This window comes from Ascaphus truei, chromosome 8 (assembly GCF_040206685.1).
Source record: "Ascaphus truei isolate aAscTru1 chromosome 8, aAscTru1.hap1, whole genome shotgun sequence".
Classification (NCBI taxonomy): Eukaryota; Metazoa; Chordata; class Amphibia; order Anura; family Ascaphidae; genus Ascaphus; species Ascaphus truei.
The window spans coordinates 68,670,434-68,690,588 of record NC_134490.1 but is presented as its reverse complement, the minus strand read 5'-3'; the positions used below and the strand labels follow the sequence as shown (position 1 = coordinate 68,690,588).

At 43.2% G+C, this 20,155-nt stretch overlaps 1 protein-coding gene across 3 annotated transcripts in view; it reads left to right on the top strand.

Moving 5' to 3' along the window:
- The window catches only part of SEMA4G (semaphorin 4G), a 165,600-nt gene that overhangs the window by 85,775 nt on the left and 59,670 nt on the right, over positions 1-20,155 (top strand). For all 3 annotated transcript variants that reach the window (XM_075612468.1, XM_075612469.1, XM_075612470.1), the window contains exons 3-5: positions 4,950-5,098; positions 10,794-10,856; positions 12,598-12,696. In XM_075612468.1, the coding sequence (XP_075468583.1) occupies positions 4,950-5,098; positions 10,794-10,856; positions 12,598-12,696 (311 nt within the window). The remainder of the gene's footprint in view (positions 1-4,949; positions 5,099-10,793; positions 10,857-12,597; positions 12,697-20,155) is intronic.

The following is a 20,155-nucleotide window of genomic DNA, read 5'->3' as shown; positions in this document are numbered from 1 at the left end:
CAGCCTAAGGGAGGAGTGCTGCTAACCTCTGGGAGGAGATAAGGGAGGAGCGCTGCTAACCTCAGGAGAGGAGATAAGGGAGGAGCGCTGCTAACCTCAGGAGAGGAGATAAGGGAGGAGCGCTGCTAACCTCTGGGAGGAGATAAGGGAGGAGCGCTGCTAACCTCAGGGAGGAGATAAGGGAGGAGTGCTGCTAACCTCAGGGAGGAGATAAGGGAGGAGTGCTGCTAACCTCAGGGAGGAGATAAGGGAGGAGCGCTGCTAACCTCAGGAGAGGAGATAAGGGAGAAGCGCTGCTAACCTCGGAGGAGATAAGGGAGGAGCGCTGCTAACCTCGGAGGAGATAAGGGAGGAGCGCTGCTAACCTCAGGGAGGAGATAAGGGAGGAGGCTGCTAACCTCAGGAGAGGAGATAAGGGAGGAGGCTGCTAACCTCAGGGAGGAGATAAGGGAGGAGGCTGCTAACCTCAGGAGAGGAGATAAGGGAGGAGCGCTGCTAACCTCAGGGAGGAGATAAGGGAGGAGGCTGCTAACCTCAGGAGAGGAGATAAGGGAGGAGGCTGCTAACCTCAGGAGAGGAGATAAGGGAGGAGCACTGCGAATTTAGGGGAAAGAGATATGGCATGGTGCAGCTATCCCGTTTACACCGACAGCTCTGTCTTCTGTAAAGTTTCTGCATCTCAAACTGCATGTCCCATATAGTCTGATTTAACTTGTATGTGAGCTAACTTTTTCTGTTGCAGTATATGTTTCAATAGCAGAGTAATAGAATAAGAGGAATGTCCCCTATACAATGCTCACAGGGAAAGTCCATGCATGAATGTATCCTTATGTCATAATTGTCCTTCCAAATAAAACAGCACACTTAAATTAGACCTCCATAATCCACAATAGCCGCAGTCAGTAGTAACACTTTCAGACCCTTAATAGCCACTCCGTATGGACTCCCAATAGCCTTGAATAGGTATGTCTTATATGGGTGTCACAGGCTTAGGGTACAATGTAAACAGTGAAACTTAATGAACTGAATAGCAAAGAAGTGGAATAAACTCACATGATGATTCACTGGAGGTCCAGGTGCTGTTTGGCGTGCTCCTACCGAAGGAGTTTCAAGATGCAAGAGGTCGTGGATGGCGGTGCAGCTGCCTTGGAAAAAATGTTTGACCGGAGATTGCAGGGTACTGGGTACAAAAGTTTAATGGCACATAATAAACAACACAACAAGAACTCTGACGCGTTTCAGCCGCACGGGCCGTTGACAAAGTTTCAATAGCAAACTGAACTTATATGGAATAAATGTAGTGTCCATCGATTTGTATTTATAATTATGTATTTTACTTTCCAAAAAATACATGGTAATTATATATACAATCTTTTATACCGGCGTCTTACAAAATACATGAAATGACTTAAGAGCAAATGACACAATACGTAGAAAAATAACAAGCACTAAAGTAACCTAGTAAACACTTTTTCTTTGTATACTGTAAGTTTCACTAGTGTGTTCTAGTTTGTGCAAGGAATACTGTTCTTTCGGTACCTTGTCCCTCTTGTTGCATTGGCCGGAAAATACCCAAATCTAACTTCAGTTCAACTTGGTAACAATCTTTAAATTAGCACAGGTTATTTTAACCATTGGTCCTGACGCGTGCACCTTTGTGATACGAGCAATTCGTTTGTTTATCATGATTTTACAATGCGCCACACTGAATTTCTTGGAAGCACTTTAGCTCTGGGGAGTAATTTAAATGTAGTTCTTCTTACTCTGAGTCAGAAGATTATTGCACAGATATCCCATTGACTTAAGTGATCCTATCACAGCGACAATGCCCTGATCGGCACTATCGCAGTCTCATAAATATCATTCCATGACAGTTTGATGAGGGCTTTTGTGTAGTGTACCAGTTTATATGTACAGTAGATGCCAGCGTTTTTGTTACACAGCAAGGTTTACTCCCTGCATTTAAAATGAAAGGGACTTTTTTCCCGCTGGGTTTATTGTTTGTCAGAGACACAGATACGGGTTGTGAAGGTTAATCAGATAACGGCAGGATTTTGGAAGCCGTTGTGAGTGCACTTTTCTGTGGAAGAACAAGAACGAACAGGCTTAAAACTGTTTTGCTACATTGTGTCATATTTATTAAGCTGCTCTATAAGACATAGCTTTGTAAACACGGCCCCATGAGGTCTGTACAGGTGAATGGGAATTTTTATTTCCAGAATGGAAGGGGTCTTATGGAATAAAGTTTATGGCCCATATTGTGCTTCTTAGTATATAAAACCCTACGTATTTAAAGTATGTCTGAGGATTGTGAGGTCTAACTGACACCAAAATTACTTATATATTAAACATTTCAGGCATGACACGGTGTAATGTAAAGCGAGTACGATTTGAAGTTTTTTGCTCGAGTCAAGTGTAAGAGTTTCGTACATGTCACCCAAATTGTTGGCCAGAAGTTTACGTCCCTTTAGACATGACAGATTATTTATTTTTTTCATGCTAATTTATTATGAAAAATTGACACACAATTCGATACATCTCATTATAATCTGTGCGTTGGGTAACGCCTCCCTAACTCCTCCTACCGACGCCGCGAGCTCACGCACATGGCTGATAACTTGGAGCAAAGAGCTTGACACATTGACGCAAGGTGAAAGTGACGCAATTTGTGTCGGCTTCGCTCCAAATTTGCCTTCACACACCACCCCATAAGTGCTGTCAAGCCTTCTCGTCACCGGACGGTGCATAGGACACTTGGAATATGTAATATACGTCATGGTAACATGTAGTACGCTGATGGCTCCATTATGATTACACATTGGGTAAAGTAATAAATATCAACATGTTTCTATTACATCTTTATCATTACATATGATTACCAGTCCTGTCTTCAGGGGCCCGAGGTAGAACGTACTTGACCATCCAGAACCTATTTCATATGGAAGTGAAGGACATTCACGTGTATATTCTCGCTATCTGTAGGTGTTGATGTGGCGATGCTGCCCTGAAGTTGGGCTGAGAATCTCAACTACTATATGTTACAGGGGTGGCCAACTCCAGTCTGCAAGGGCCAGGTCAGGTTTTAAGGCTATCCCTGCTTCAGCACAGGTGGCTCTCGTTTCCGTACAAGCCCATTAAATATACATTTGAACAAACATACATTTGGCACAAATCAAAAGCCTGGTTAAACAAGTTCTGTTTGTCAAACTTGACTTTTTGGGGAAAACGACAGAAAACACCAGTCATTTTTATTATATCCTAATATACCCCAAATCTTGTCTTTACTTGTGGATTGCCAGGATAATGAGAAATAGAAGTGTTTATAAATCTGTTTTAGCTCATTTGGATGCGTATACATCTTCATAATTGCTTTATCCTGCGGTTATACAGCGTAATACACATTCACATTTAAGGAGCACGGAGCTTCGTTTGATACACTTCAGTTTTGCGGTGAATAGATTTCTTGCTGCATCAGCTATTTATTTGGCTCCCCTCCTGGTTATTGGGACCCTCCGCCCCCCCAACAAAAACAACACCGAGCATCACGGATCGCTGCAGGAACATTGTGGTTCTGGTCGGTCCTGGTTCTTAACCTCTGTCATTGTGTTCTATTACTTCTAATCCTGCCTTTAAGGACATGAAACCAAGGATTGTTTGGTTGAGTGGAAAGGGGCCTGTTAGTACCAGCTCACCTTAACAACAACAACAACCCAAATGAAACTGTGCATTTGGATACGTGTTACTAAAGCAGCGCAGTCTTAGAACCAAATATGTTTGAAGACAGCGACTCTCAAATTCAGTCCTCAACAGGTCAGGTTAAGGATATTCCTGGCTTGAGCATAGGTGGCTCAATCAGTGGTTCAGTCATTATGACTGAGCCACCTGCGCTGAAGCAGGGGTGTCCCTAAAACCTGAGCCGTTGGGGTTTCCTGCGGGCTGGAGTTGGGAACCACGGTTATGGGAGAATATAATGAGCACAGGATGGCACAGCATGCACAGGGTGGTCCGTATATCTGCGATTTTCTGGTGAAAATTGTCTTTCATCCTATTATTTAATCCATTGTGGGGATTTAATACGGAATCAGCAGGTGAAAGGAGGCGATGAGCCATCTTATTCCCCCAGGCTACACTGTGGCCACAGCCATAAAGAGCAGAGCTGTTATCCCTCTGGCTACGTGTCAGTAGAGGGATATTGCTTAGCAACCACCATTGTGCAAGGCATTGGGAAGTAACAGAGTGCAGCGCTCGGCTGCTGAACTCCCATTGGTAGAGAAATAAATACATTTAACGCCTTCAGTGTTGGTAAGGCCTCCAATGCACACCAATACCAAGTGTGCGGGTGGTGCAAATGGGATCCAAGAAGCACTCTGCACACAGCAAATGCTCGATCTCATACCTCTCTTATTATTCAGAAACCCCTAGTTCAGGGGCGGCCAACTCCAGTCCTCAGGGGCCACCAACAGACCAGGTTTTAAGGATATGCCTGCTTCAGCATAGGTGGCTCAGTCATTGACTGAGCCACTGATTGAGCCTCCTGTGCTGAAGCACCCTTGAGGACTGGAGTTGGCCACTCCTGTCCTAGTTACTTCTTGGCAAAAGGCCTGAACATTTCGTAAATGAAACATACAGATTTTCACCAATTTAGTTCCCTGATGTAAGAATCTTTGCAGAACATTGCTGAATGGAGATATATATATTTTTTCTCCTTGGTTTGCCTCATTCACAGGAAGGACGGTACCAGCAGCGCTTACAGTAAACTCAGCCAATGGACTTGATCTAGTTACCCCTCTTTAGTGAACGAGACCCTTTTTTTTAATTAATCTAGTACAAATATGTGCGCCCTTTTTACATTGTCACTGCATTTCCTGTTTATCAGTATTTAGGGGGACATTTTATATCACTATAAAAAATGTGCTCATTTTAAGTGTCTCTTTGTTTTTCTTCCACAGACCTCTCGGATGTAAAGCAGTTCAGTGCTAATGTAAAGAATTACAGCACCTTACTACTGGAGGATGAGAAGGGGATTCTCTATGTGGGAGCGAGAGGGGCGATCTTCTCCCTCAATTCAAGTGATATTTCCCATAGATCCCAGAAAGCCGTAAGTACCGCAGAAGGGTGTGAAATTCACCGCCGTGCTACATCTTGAGTTCAATTGATATGTTGCCTCATTAATCACAATTTAAAAGTTTTATGTAGGACCAACTATATGCAAAGATCAAATGTAAGCAGCACTAGTTGCTGCTCTTGGCTATTACAGCAGTGCGGCAGTGTATAATAATGCAGAGTATATGTAAAAGCTTCCTGGCACAGAACTGCCTTCTCCTTAAATAATGGAGCCCACAAAATGGAATATTGAGGCTCTTTGATATTACAACTGATGGCCCCAGAACTATAATACACATCTCTCTAACCCCTATCCATTATCAATAAGGAAGCAGCCAGGGTCACTTCAATGGGTTAATTCCGTGGAATAGAGATGGAAGATTGACAGAACCCACAGATTACACTTCCCATACCCGCTCATTGTCCATAAAGGGCAGTCTGTTTTGCAAGTTGAAGGACATTTGATGGTAAAGAAGGGTATAGAAATACTCATTATCATTATACACTGAGATAAGCAATCCTGTACCCCAGGAAATTGCAGAAATCTGTGCCACCTTTACTCCAAATTATTCTAGCCACAATAAAGTAAATTATGTTTACTACAGGTTTGGAAGTCCGAGCAGTCAAAAACATTTTAGTCTTTTGTACCCTTGGTTAAAAATCCAGTGAAGTTCCACCTGCTCAATTTCTTTTTTACTCATAATAATTTATATAATGTATGGTTGAAACCTATTCCAATATCACATTGCAAAGCCAGTATAACCAGCCTCACATCGAAGAGACTCCAAAGGTCGATACAGCTGCTGTCTGTGAGTAAGTGTTGCTGGCTCTGCACTTCTTTATCCAGGCTGTGCTGAAAAGTTGAGTAATGCAGCAGGCATAATCTTATAGGGGTCCATGTTAAAATGGGCAGGAAGTTAAGGTGTGATTGTGTGCTCATTTGCATGTCATTTCCCAGAATCCCTGGCTGTATTGGAAGCACTGTATGCTAAGAGATAATGGGGAATAGCAGGGTTGCAGACCTGTCTGAGACGTGTGATGTTTTTATTTCTTATATATGTAACTAATCAAGTAGTATTCTACTCCTGCTATGATTATCGGCCGTGTCTCATAATTGGACAGCTACATAAAAGGTCAACAACTGTTAATAAATAGTGCTAGCTGATATGACAACGAAATGACCTGTCTTGTTCTTGCCATTTCAAAAAGGATGTTTATTGTCTACATTGCAGCAGATTACAAGAAAACTGAGGTTTTGAGACCTCATGTGACTCTAAAGTTACTATAAGGAATTTATTATTTTAAACTCCAAATCTGCAATCGGCTGAGAAATCCCATTGATTTGAGAGGCTACAAATGGATAAAATCCACGTCTTGGAGCCGCAATCCGTGCTGCTCATGTATTTTGTTCACTAACCTGAACTGATCCGTGGTCCTTGATAGACACGGAATGGCCTCGGGGTAAGGGCTGACTCCCGTGGCCAATAGGAAGCCGCCGTGATTTTCTATCAGTGATGATTGCGGCAGCCTAGTCTGTGGTATCCGCTCTGGGAGATCCCTTGGGTCAGGAGAAGAAAATGCCACTTTGGGGGAGGATTGCTGCTTTAAAGTTTCATTATTCAAACATACCAACAAAGCCACTGTGTGCTGACAGGGGGTCTAGTGAAATAGTCTGTCAGCCTCTCTGGCGGTGCAAGTTTTAAGGGCTTAATTTAATTTCATTTTGCAGGAGCTATGCATTGGTTTATTCAAAGCTTGTCTGAGTTACGCCAAGATATCAAAATGCAACATGATGGGTATCATTAGTAATGATTAAAAGCATCTCAAAAGTAAATGCTCTATCAGGGGTTCTCATCTCCTGTCCTCAAGACCCCCAACAGGTCAGCTTTTCAGGATATCCCTGCTTCAGCACAGGTGGCTCATTCAGTGGCTCAAAGACTGAGCCCTTTGTGCTGAGGCTGGGAGCCACTGATTGAGCCACCTATGCTGAAGCAGGGATAGCCTTAAAACCTGACCTGTTGTGGTCCTTGAGGACTGGAGTTAAGAAACTCTGCTCTATATTAAAGTTCTGTTTGAGAATTCCATTTGAGTATTATTGACATGTGCATTTCGTTTATTCAGAGTGGCATCAAAGCAAGGAGACAATTGCATTAAGTTAAAAGCTGTGTTTTAATTTTTTTTTACCATAGTTTATTTTTTTTACAAAAGAGTTCAGATATTCTTGAATAATAGAAAGCATTTGGCCGTTTTTTTCTCCGTCGCTCAAAAACTAATTAACAGAAAAGTAATATCCAGCCTGCCTGCCATTTTTAGATTTTCAATCCTAATAATTCGTGTTGTTCTTATATAGCACGGACAGTATACACAGTGCTGCGCATAGAATTTTGCAGCAACATGAGCCCTTGCCCAGTAGAGCTCAGTATCTGAGGCACAGGGAGATGTCGGGACTTGCTCAAGGTCACAGGTAGGGTATACACTGGGATGCAAAGTGAACTCACCCAATACAAAGGCAATGCCATCACCACTGAGCTTCTCCTGCAGCCCTCCCCATCATACGCTATTAGTATTGAACGGGCTCCGTTTAATTTTGTTTTAGATCACCAGCATATTTTATTGGGTTTGGGAAATCTGTGTTGAACAGTATTATTAATATTATTAAATGCACTTTTGTGTGTTAAGATTTGGGGATATTCGTACTTTGCACAGGTGGCTCAATCAGTGGCTCAGTCATTCATGGCCACCCCCGTTTTATACTAAATGCAACTGTTGAACTCTGAAATGGCAAATGTGGGTTTTCGGCATATCATTCCCTGTGTAACCGTATACTATGGTTATGTCGGATATAAGGGTGTATTTACTGGCGATTGCCATTATTACATGTAATATCTCTGGCCTGGCCATTAAAGGTGTGATTTCCACCTACTAGTTTTTAGCACAGGCACGCGCGGCCGCACGCAGTATAGAACGGGCTTAGTCAGCAGCAGGGGTAGTGATACTGCTTGGTCAGCAGCAGGAGTAGTGATACTGATTGGTCAGTATGAGGAGTAGTGAGTAGTGATACTGCTTGGTCAGCAGCAGGAGTAGTGATACTGCTGGGTCAGTATGAGGAGTAGTGATACTGCTTGGTCAGCAGCAGGAGTAGTGATACTGCTTGGTCAGCAGCAGGAGTAGTGATACTGCTTGGTCAGCAGAAGTAGTGATACTGCTTGGTCAGCAGGAGTAGTGATACTGCTTGGTCAGCAGCAGGAGTAGTGATACTGCTTGGTCAGCAGGAGTAGTGATACTGCATGGTCAGCAGCAGGCGTAGTGATACTGCTTGGTCAGCAGGAGTAGTGATACTGCTTGGGCATGGGTGGTATTGTTGTCAGTCACATATTTGAACTACGACATCATTAATTACAAATCTTCATCCCTGACCCCACATGTTTGTGACTAAGCACATGATATTTGGACACACCTTATGTCCTCAGGGAAGAGGTAAAAACAAGACTTGTTTTAATCTGCCAAGTCATACAGTTCAATGGGTGACTCATACTGTAGCATTAGAAGCAGGCTTTAAACCGAGGGGTTTCTCCTGTGTGAATTACGTTGCTATAGCTCTGTGTAAATTAGTTTAGCTTTTTGTTGGAATGTTTTTTCTTGGACACGAACAAACCCAAATAGAAAGTAAATATTTTGAAAGGTTATAAATTGTTTAAAAATGTCAACATGGGTGTAATAGTTTATATATTATTTTGTTTAAGGTGCCCTTTTTACAGTGACACGTATATCTTACCAGGCTACACAAAATGTAAAAATTAATTAATTCAGCATTGGAAGCTTGGTTTTTGTTAGTGGTGTTGTCCAGCAGCCCATAAATAAACGAGGGAAGTTTTAAAATACCAGTTAAAGCCCAAGCACCCAAAGGAGTGAGATGCAGGGGTTGTGGACAAAATATAAAAATCGGTTTAAGGTAAATGTTTTGACAGTAAAACTCCTGCTGCATCGTGTGAGACACCGGTGAAGTCTGTGCAAGACCATTCTCAAACAAAGAGGGGGATTCACAAAGCTCAAATTATGGGTATTGGAGCTCGATCAGCGTTCACTTCCATTGATTCAGTTATTGGGTAGTGTTGGAACCAAGTGTCTAAATACCTTATTCTACGGAGAACATTTCCAGAATGCTCTTGGGCATGGGTAGGCAACTCTAGACAATCAGTGGCTTAGGCAAAGACTGAGCCACTGAAAACGTGAACACCTGTTTCTTTGTCCGCTTCCCAAACCATTAACCATATGATGTTACATGAAAAGTGACTGCAGAGAAGGATTTATCGGCCAGCCAAATCTGTATATTGCCTACGCGCTGCAGAGCCTCATTCCTCTTCTGATTCCTTTAGTCTTTATACTCACATGGCTACCCTGAGCAGTTCTGATGCCCTGCACAGTTTGAACTTTATTAATCTGTGCTGGCAGGCCCGTTCATCTCATCAGCACATGTATCCACGGAGTAACGAGAGAGAAGTCTGCACATGAATCCCAGAGAATAACAAAACCCCTAGAATCTAAAGAAAGGGGAAAGAAATGTAACACACTGTGCAGCTAGCCCAGTATGGAACGTAAAACAAAGCATTCAATGTCATTCCCATCTCCCAGAAGGACATCAATAAGTTCCATAGTTACCCTGGATTTCAATAAAATATCATCATTATACAGCTTTTTCAGAGAAAGGGAGAGGGGGTGACAACTCCTGACAGCAATTCCTTTCTTGCCAACACCTTTATCAACGACCCAAAGCTTCCTAACGTGTCCACAAGAAAAGCACTAAATTCACCTGGAAAAATAATTAAAAGCAAACTAGTTTTATTTCTATAAATGTGGGGCTATTTTTTGTCACCAGCTTTGCAGCTGGAATACTTTATACTTCATATCATTGTGGTCCACAGTATTGGACTCTGTCCCCAGCAGTGATGAAATGCTCTGCATATTTCAGTACAGTCAGGAGAATTGCAACACTGCTCCGCTGCCATTGGCTCTTTCTCCACTTGACGTGCAAGCAATATGTTCCTTGTCTATGTGGTGCGTTCTTGTACTATTTAATCTGGTTTACGACATATCTCTAGCTTTATTAGAAATGACACATCGTAGCAACATATGTTTAATGTAACAAGTTATTCTAGACCAAAAGTCAGCATTTTTCCAGGACTCGCTCTCCAGATTTGTCTTACTTGGCAATACGTAAAATACTGTTGCATCCTTTTGTGTTTGCAGAGCAACAACCATACATGGATCATTGTGGGGTTCTGGCTTGCTACCCGTTCGATTACAATGATCCCTTATCTGGTGTAGTAGCCTAGGACTCCCTGAAATGATATTCTGAAATTGAGGAAGGTATATGATGAAACATTTAGTTTACCAGCAAAACCATTAACCATCACTGCAGAGGGGCTGGAATGCATTGACGTGTGGGGTACGTAGAAACACGTTAGGGTTTAAAGGGGCGTCAAGAGTAATACAGGTAAGCAGTGGGTGTTAAATGTTCAGACAGAAAATAGTGAGTAGGTGACTCAAAAAAGACATTACAACTCAATGATTTTTCCAACACCTTTTTATAATGAGCAATTTGAATGTGGACGATTGTGATATTATTAAATTGTCTTTGTTACTGGTATTTTCCTTTTTGAAACGTCTGAAGTAATCTCTTTCTTTCTCAGATCCACTGGGAAGCCTCCCCTAAAAACCAAACCGATTGCATTACGAAAGGCAAAAATAATCAGGTATTTGGATAAAAGAATGTGCTTGTCAATGTATTGTGACTTGGGTGTTTTGTACAGTACTTGCCCCTCGTACGAATGTTTTCAAATGGGGTTTGCCACATTTTTCACAAATGTGGTGTTTTTGCAGAATGTCAGAACTTTTCACATTACTCACCAGTTTTGGAAAAGTTGCCACTTTTTGCCCAAATGTGGCTGAAATAGCAGTAAAAAAAAAAAGTGTTGCAGGACCGTGAGATTTTGTTTTGCAAATGTTTGGAATGTTTGTGAAACTGTCGCCCAAAAAGTGCAAATTGGAGTCGTTTGTGACAATGTCACCCGTCTCTACTCCTCGTAAGCAGATGTGCAAAGAAAGCTGCAAGATAAATACAGATATGAGAGCTATAAACTAGTCTCACTATCTCTGGTTTGCCTGAGCAACGCTAATGACTGTAATTCCAGTATTACGTAACCAACTTCTTATTCATGACAGCAGATTATGCTTTTATATCCTGCATCTGTGTTGTACGTATTTTGCTTGTTTAGGAAGTATTGGTAACGTAATAATCATATCCCCCTTAAGCCTTCTTTTATTCCGTAAAAAAGCCTTCCAAGTCCCTTTAAACATACCTCATAAGTCTTCTTTTCTAAGCCCCAGCTTAACTATTTCTGTGTTATCTATCATGGCTCTTATAATATGCCTAGTATGCCTATTCTCTCTTCTCTATAATGCCTGGTATTATATGGTGACAGAGTATATTCACATTTTCTTCACCAAAGCTTTACGGACGAACAGAAAGATCCCCCTTTTTCTTCTTAAGAACATTTAAGTGTGTTGACATTTCCACTGGCCTGTCTGACATTATGATTTTTAAATTTTTTGCATTTTATTTACAATAGCCAGATAGCCCCCCCCCCTACTGTTAACAGCTATTTTCTTTCTCTCTACAGTAGAAATTAAATTGGGATGAGAGATTTATTACCCAAATCCTTTTCCAAGTGCTGGTCCTCCTTACATGTAATCTCTGGTCAGTTCTGTATTCTGTCCTTGCAAAAGGCTCTGTTCCAAAGAGCCAGCATCTTATAATATTTTCCTTATCTTCTTATCTTTCCTGTAATATTGCTGTTTGACAAGTAGTTTAACCATTTCTGTGCCAAAGAAACCAAAAAACATTTAAAAAAGTGTATACGTTAAAAAAACAAACTATATATATTCCATATATATATAGTGCCCTGATACATTGAGAAGACAATGTGAATATATTTTATATTAAACCATAATGTGGTAACATTCTAGAAGACGGGGGAGGGGGGGAGGTCAGCTATGAAAATCAACAATGGACATGTTTTGTTGGTCATATGTCTTCAACGCTGATTAGGTTAGAACTACATTTTATTGTATTTCTGTAATGGCATTATTGAGGCTTTATATAATTATAAAACCTACTTTACTTTGAATATTCATTCAAGAGATCAGCAGGTTGTGGTGTAATAACATACCAAATGTATTGTCCAATAGTTCTATCTGTGAATTGTCTTAAAAACGTATTGACTCATATTTAGACGTCCAAACGACATGTTCAACGTGTATTGAGCAGCACTGTGACATGAACTGTTCTAAAGATAGCAAAATACATTTCTAAAGTGAATACATGGAACTTTACAAAGCCGTTGCCGTTTAATATGATTTGTTTTGTGTGCTAACCAGTAGGATTTCGTGTTTAAATGTTGGAACGTAATCATTTCGCCTTTCTTCTCTTACCAGACGGAGTGCTTCAACCATATAAGGCTGTTGCAGCGGTTTAACGAGACCCACCTGTATGTCTGTGGGACATATGCTTTCTTTCCTCTCTGCTCCTACATTGTGAGTAGCACATGGTGCCCCCCACTGCCACGCCTTTGTGTTTTACGCCATTCATTCAGGTTTCTGGTCTGCTGTTCATTGTGTAGCTTTTCATATAACATTGAAATAACTAATTTCAGCACAATACCAATAGCCACAAAAATAAAATTTTCCTACCTAACATTTATATATTTAGAACGTGATTTTGTGTTGTTTTGACACTTTTGCCGATGGATGTTTTCAGTGTGGAAATGCCGGGAATGTGCGGTTAAGATGGTAAAGCCTTGCGGATAAAGTAACTTTTTCTTTAAAACCTGGTTGATACCGGTTTGGAAATAATAGGCATTTCATTTCAGAACCGTCCCCCCATGGTGGTATCATCAGATCTATGCTGTCCTGTCATATCTTGCAGTCTTGCACAAGTGAAGTTGAAAATCTATGCTCAAATATGCAAAAATGATCATTGAAAAGATTGTGTGTCTTGCGAGACCCAGCACACTCCCCATGACTGTTATCTCCATTTCTTGTACATTTCTTGTGCAGCTTTTTGTTTACTGCTGAAACAGAAACTGACCGAGGAGAATGATAAATGATAGGATAGGTTGTCTTTAAATATATTCCACTCATGACTTGCACAGATTTAGCTCACTGTAAGAGTTAAGATACTCTTGAATGGGAAAACAGTGCATTTTGCCCCAGATCAAATGTTGAGATTTAATAGCCTTTGCAGAAGAATATCGTGCCAAACGCTTCATAGAAAGAGGTGAAGAAGCAAAGCTCATCACCCAATGATTTCAGTAATAATTGAGGAACATTAATTGGTTACAAACACCTAATAAGGTTACTAGTGTTTGTTAAATACGTTTATGGTATATACACCCCTCCCCTCTACCCCTCACTTCTTGGTTTTGCACCCCTTCACTCCATCCCTCCCCCCCATCTCTCCCCCTCCCTCCCCCCCATATTACCTTAGTAATTATTATGTATGGTATTGTGTTGTATGATCATTTTTATTAAGGTTTTCAAGGAAGAAAACATATATATATATAGTTGGTAACTCCACCCTGGAGTTCATATAACTCCCACATGGGACTCCTGCTGCAATTCCATAAGTCTCTTGCAGTGTCAATGTTGGCAGAGAACATGAAATAATCAGGGGCACGCGGCGGTAATAAGCACCAGTAGAACAAGATTGCACTAGTCCTGCATGCACTTTTTCACCATGAATAATCTTCTGTATCAGATGTTAGCACATATTTCCCTAGGTATCTACCCCTACACCAGGACCAATGAATTCCCAGCAAATAATGTGCATGTGTCAGTCTCGGGTGCATGAAGAATCCCTCATGTGACACACGTCCATATGTGGCAGAAGTAGATGGAAAGTTATCAGTGTTTTGTGTTATTTTGTTGTTGTTGCATGACCGATATGACACACTGTACAGTAGCATCGTAAGGTGAAGGTGTTTTATGACAATGCTGCAAGGGAGTATTACAAGAACGTGACAGGACCAGCCAAGCAGTACTGACTCGTGACCTGAGCATATTACAGTAGCATCAGGACGCTTTACATGATTGTAAGTCTTGCGGTTCATCAATGGCTATGTAATGTTTGTGCCAGTTTTGCTTTGCATTATTCTATGACCCAAATTCATTAAGCTCAATTAGACCATTTAACCTCAGTTAACATGGCATTAATTGTAACGCCGTAATTACTACTAAAAGTAACATGAGATCAACGTTACATTAGAAGCATACTGCTAGAAGTAATGCACGTTGCTGGAAATGAGATGCAAATGAGCTCTTATCATAAGCATGCTACATCCATTAAAGTTTAATCAGTGAAATAACGTTACGTTACTGAAGTCCTGCCTAAACCTGGCATTACTGCCGTGCAGACACGGAAATGGGGCAAAAGCCCTGATTTAGTGTCTGGGTGGTAGGAATACCAGGTTCAGGTAGGACTTAAATAACGTAACATTATTTCCCTGTGTTATTTTCCTCTCCTCCAAAATGTCCTATTCCGGTACCTGGCTGGGAGTAACAGAAATTTGTTTAATAATCCCGTTATTTTAGACAGTGTAGTGCTATCCTGAAATAACATGGCGTCAGGCCTATTTGAATTACTAATGAGCTCTAGCACCGCTGTTATTTTTGCATATTAGCTTGGCGCAGGGGTGTGCAAACTGGGGGGACGCAGCGGTGGCAGAGGTCCCGCGCTCTTCCCCAAGGCATTTAAATTAAATGTCGGGGGACCGCGCAAGGCCACCTCTACTTACCGAGATTGAGCCGGCTTCAGGACGCGTCATTTGACGCCGCACTAAAGGAGGGGTGGGAGCGCGGACACTGCGGGAGAGTAGGCAGGGGGGCTTAGAGGCTACAGCATTAACTCGGGGAAACGTCACGTTATGTGCTCACCTTTAACAGGAGCTTAATCTGGGCCTGGGGCGGCCAACTCCTGTTCTCCAGGGCCACCAATCCGTGATTTAGTCATTGTGACTGAGCTATCTGTGCTGAAGCAGGGATATCCTTAAAGCAACAAAATATTTGAAATCTTACATTGTTTAAAAAAAAAAAATCAGTTTTGTAGTTATAGATAATAGTGACTGTTTTTTTTATTATTCAACTTAATGCCATTTTTAATCAGTTTTAATATACTGAGCATCCTTTGATTTCTATAGCAAGCTTTAGCCCACCTCCCCAGCAGTGCAAGATCTTTGCAACACTTTCCTGTTGATGCTAATTTGTTGTCAATATTCGCAGCAGTTTGAGCTGCAAATTGTAACAATAATCAGTGTTACCTTCGTAATATCAGGATACATTGTAGCTGCAGGGTTACTCCGACTGAAGGATTGATTGGAACTGAAAGGTGGACATTATGTTAGGCACATCATCATTATTTTGGCAGATTTATAACGGGAGCACTAAACGATTGCCTCCCGGTAAGTGTAACAGGGACTTATCCCTGTTGAAGAAACTACCTCTAAAATCCAGCAGGGATCTGGTTAAGTGCAGCAGGCAATTAACCAGACTCCACCTGGCCAATTAAGTCTGTAAGAAAAGCCTCCTGTTGGAAACAGGAGAGAGATTCCTTAGCTCACATTTGGGCTGACAGGAAAGCAGAGAAGCCTGCACACAGACACTGTCTTGAGCACAAAGGCTGTGCTGAGATCTAGACACCCAGATACCTATATTTCCTGGACACAGGAACCTGCCAGAGACTGACATGGAGGGACACCTGGTTAAGGCACCTCCTGAGACTTCGGGGTAATAGGCTGGTAAAGGGAATATCCCTCCAGTCCTGCAGATAGGGTCTGGGGAAGTAAGTCAGCCCTTACAAAGGGATAGGGGGATTTGTTATTTAGTTTTCTTGTATGTTTTGCCTGGATAAAGGAACCGGCTCAATAAAGCCAAGATATAATTTCACCCTAAAACAGTCTCCATTTGCATACCTCTGCACACATCTCTTACAGTACGAATGTAGATTAAACATTGTCACATGCTCTACATATAAAAAGGGGGGAGGGGGTCTTGAGGACTGGAGTTGGCCTAATTTAAGGCAATATTCTTATTGATGTTCAAGCCCCCCTTTCTTCTTGTCCCTGATGTTCAAGTCAGACTGCATATGCCAGCAGATTAGTGTGTGTAATCACACTCGTATTAAATAAACCCACTATATGTATTGTGCATTTATATCAAGAGCATAAGCGACCATGTTTCAGAGTTGAGGTATAGTACCAGTCTTTCAGGGAATGGAGACCCACTGCCAGTTGATACATTTGTATGGTCTGTATCTTATTTTTTTTATTCATGTTTAGATGTCTGCAGTTTGTCATGTAAGATGAAAACAAACTGGATGGGTGATAGGAGACACTCTCCTTCTCTGTGTATAAACATGAGGCAAAGAGCTGAGATCCTAAACACAGCCTGACTCGTAGACTTACTGTGTGTTTATAGAAATAAAGTTCACATACACACAGAAAGGGGAAAGAGCAGTAACCCAGGCCCTGCTGCGTATTATGCAATGAGTATGGTAAATCAGTCTCTCACGTCCACATATATTGAGAAGTCTCTGGCGCACTTTAAAAGCCACCAGTCCTACAAATGCAGATTATGAACTGTTTCTTGATTTCCCCGTTCTAGGGTATAACCAGCCCCACATCTAGATGTCAGGGGCAATACATCTTTGCATAGCAACTTCATTCTAAGGCCCTGTGGCGCATCTTAGCTACTACTTTTACTTGAAGAATTGCACCTTATTTCTAGAGATACGTGATTAGTTATTACAATGATGATAGGGAAAGCAAAAATGTATCTAACCCAGGGGTGCGCAATCTTTCCCTGCTGCGCCCCCCTGCCTGCTGCCCTCCCTGCTCGCGCCCCCCCCGCCTGCTTCCCTCCCTGCTGGGCCCTTCTGCCTGCTTCCCTCCCTTCTCGTGCCCCCCCTGCCTGCTTCCCTCCCTTCTCGTGCCCCCCCTGCCTGCTTCCCTCCCTTCTCGCGCCCCCCCTGCCTGCTTCCCTCCCTTCTCGCGCCCCCCCTGCCTGCTTCCCTCCCTGCTCGCGCCCCCCTGCCTGCTTCCCTCCCTGCTCGCTCCCCCCCTGCCTGCTTCCCTCCCTGCTGGGCCCCCCTGCCTGCTTCCCTCCCTTCTCGCGCCCCCCCTGCCTGCTTCCCTCCCTTCTCGCGCCCCCCCTGTCTGCTTCTCTCCGGCGTCAAATGACGACGCAGGGTCACGTAATTACTAGTAGTTGGAAAAAAAGAAAAAAAAAGCAGAACAAAGTGTCTGTGTGTTTCCACTGCAAACAATGTCAGACAAGAACATGAACTGTCATAGTGTAGCAAAAACAGCAGCCGCCATGATACGTTTCAATGCAGTATTTTAAAGAAATTGTCATACTTCGGACATATCGCAAATAGAAGGTCAGCAGCACCTTCCGATGTTTCAGTCCCATCGGGACCTTTCTATAGGGAGAGGAGATGGGCAGTCCCAGTATATGGATGGCCATACACTAATATGCTGCATTGCAATTTATTATGGTGGCTGCTGTTTTCTCCGACACTAAATAAAGATTCCAGCCCATATTTACTAAGTGGCGCTCCTCCATAAGAGACCGTCCAAAAGCCCATTTACTGGAATAGGCTGTAAGGTGTCTTTAGAGATGGCTTCCATATTTAAATGTATATGTAGCGCAGTGTTTTTCAACCAGGGTTCTTAGGAACCCATAGGTTCCACGGGCACCCCTAAAAGGTTCCCTGCAATTTTTTGGTCATTAGAAAATGGTATCAAATACAGAAGAATTTACAATGCATCTGATCTCAGACGCGCTATTAGAGAGGGTTGAGGTTCCTTACAATGCATCTGATCTCAGACGCGCTATTAGAGAGGGTTGGGGTTCCTTACAATGTATCTAATATCAGATGCGCTATTAGAGAGGGTTGGGGTTCCTTACAATGTATCTAATATCAGATGCACTATTAGAGAGGGTTGGGGTTCCTTACAATGCATCTGATCTCAGACGCACTATTAGAGATGGTTTGGGGTTCCTCAGAATTTCACTTAGGGTTCATTAACCAAAAAAAGGTTGGAAACCACTGATCTAGAGCAACCAGGTGAAACTCGTTTGGACAACGTGATTGGACAACGTGTCCAATCGCGCGATTTCTGAAAAGACATTAGAAATTGTTCTAACTGCATCACGGCTGCGTCACGTGAGCGATTCAGCCAATGAGGGCGTGCCGCTCACGTGACGTCATGGCCCCGCCTCCCGATGCCCCCAGTGCAGCTTTTGCCGTCACGCGGTAACGCGCCTGCACCGATGCCACATCTATAAACGAAGGTAAGGGGGAAAATTCTATATACCTCAATGCAGCTGTTTTCAGCCAGAAATCCCCATTAATGTCAATAAGGGTTTGGGGCTGAAAACGGGCCGAACAGTTGCTTCAGGCTATTTAGAATTACCCCCTAAATTCAGTTGCTGAATGCATAGCTGGGTTTAATGTCCTTGGCTTTACAAGCTGCTTACTGCAGCAGGCTGAATCTATAAGGAGTTGGTTACATTGTTACTTGGCCACTCTGGACCTTAGGAGGCGCTTATAGAGCCGGCGACGTCACGCTGCGGTCGCTGGAAAAATGTAATTGAGATAACTTCCAGCGATCGCGACCAAGCCGTTGCACCATGTCGTCGCGCTTACTATAAGCGCACGTCACTGCGGCAATGCATTTGTTTTGACGCGCTGTCTCCATCGCCGGCACTGTAAGCGCAGCCTTAGTAACACTGTGAAGGTAGATACACAGCATGTGGTAAACATTAGGAATGTTTTACTTAATTGTTACATCTACATCTAATGCACTTTTGTGCATGTTCACTCATAAACTTAATATGCTCAAGTTAAACACTGTGTGATGTTTGCGATAATGGAACATGCTTTGTGAGCAGATGTGGGTGGCCTGTTTAGTAGTTTTTGTTCTTACTGCGCCTTGTGCATTCATTCACTTTGTGTACTTCAAAGAGGCAGCACATTGCACTAATCTGCTCATTCATTCATCGCTGCTCCCTATTGCTTTAAATGAATAAAGCCTTCATCCTTCTCAATTTCTGTAGGAAAACTGCCCATTGAATAACCTTAACATTCTTTGGTAATAGATATGGGCTGCTGTGTAAGTCGGCGTCCATGCTGCCGAAGACTGCGCGGAGGCGTCGGCGCGTGCCGCGATCACATTGCCTTAAGGTATTGATTGTGTCCATAGACTGCGCGCGCAACAGTAGGAGGGGACGCGAGGAATCAGTTGAAACTGATTTCTTGCCGCGACAGGCAGGTCATGTGAGCGGTTCGCCCAATGAGGGCGAATTAGTTCCGTGACATCAGACACGCCCCCCACGGCGCATCAATCATGTCCAAAAAACGCACCCGCTTCACGCGGGTAACGTCACGGACATGCACGCCTCCGCGCGGTCGAAGTCTGTATGGACGCAGCCTAAGGCTGAGTCCATAGAGGGGGTAGCAGGGCTGAGGCGCGCTGACGCTGAGGCTCGCCTGCTGAAATCTGCGCGATTTCATGCCCATGCAGGCGAGCCAGTGGGCGCGATCGGGAGGCGGGGGGAGACTGAGGGAGGCGGGGTGTGACGTCGCTGAGCCAATCGCCCGCGACGCACCGACGTCAACATCACGGCGCCGTGACGTTGACGCTGCTCCGCGCTGATTGGATGTTTTCAGCCGACAGCGCTCTGAAAAACAGCTTGACTGTCGGCTGAAAAATCCAGCGCCTCAGCACGCCCGCGGACCCTCGCGTGAGTCCCCTCTAAAGACATCCACATGGAGGATGCAGGGGCTCAGCGCGGAGCGTCAGCATAGCTCAGCGCGGCCACCCCTGCTATGGACTCGGCCTAAGGCTGTGCAAGTCAGCAGGCAAACGCTGTGGTTCTGTCACATGGTGAAATGCCACAGAGCTGTCACACACCATTATGCAAGTTTGAGATACAG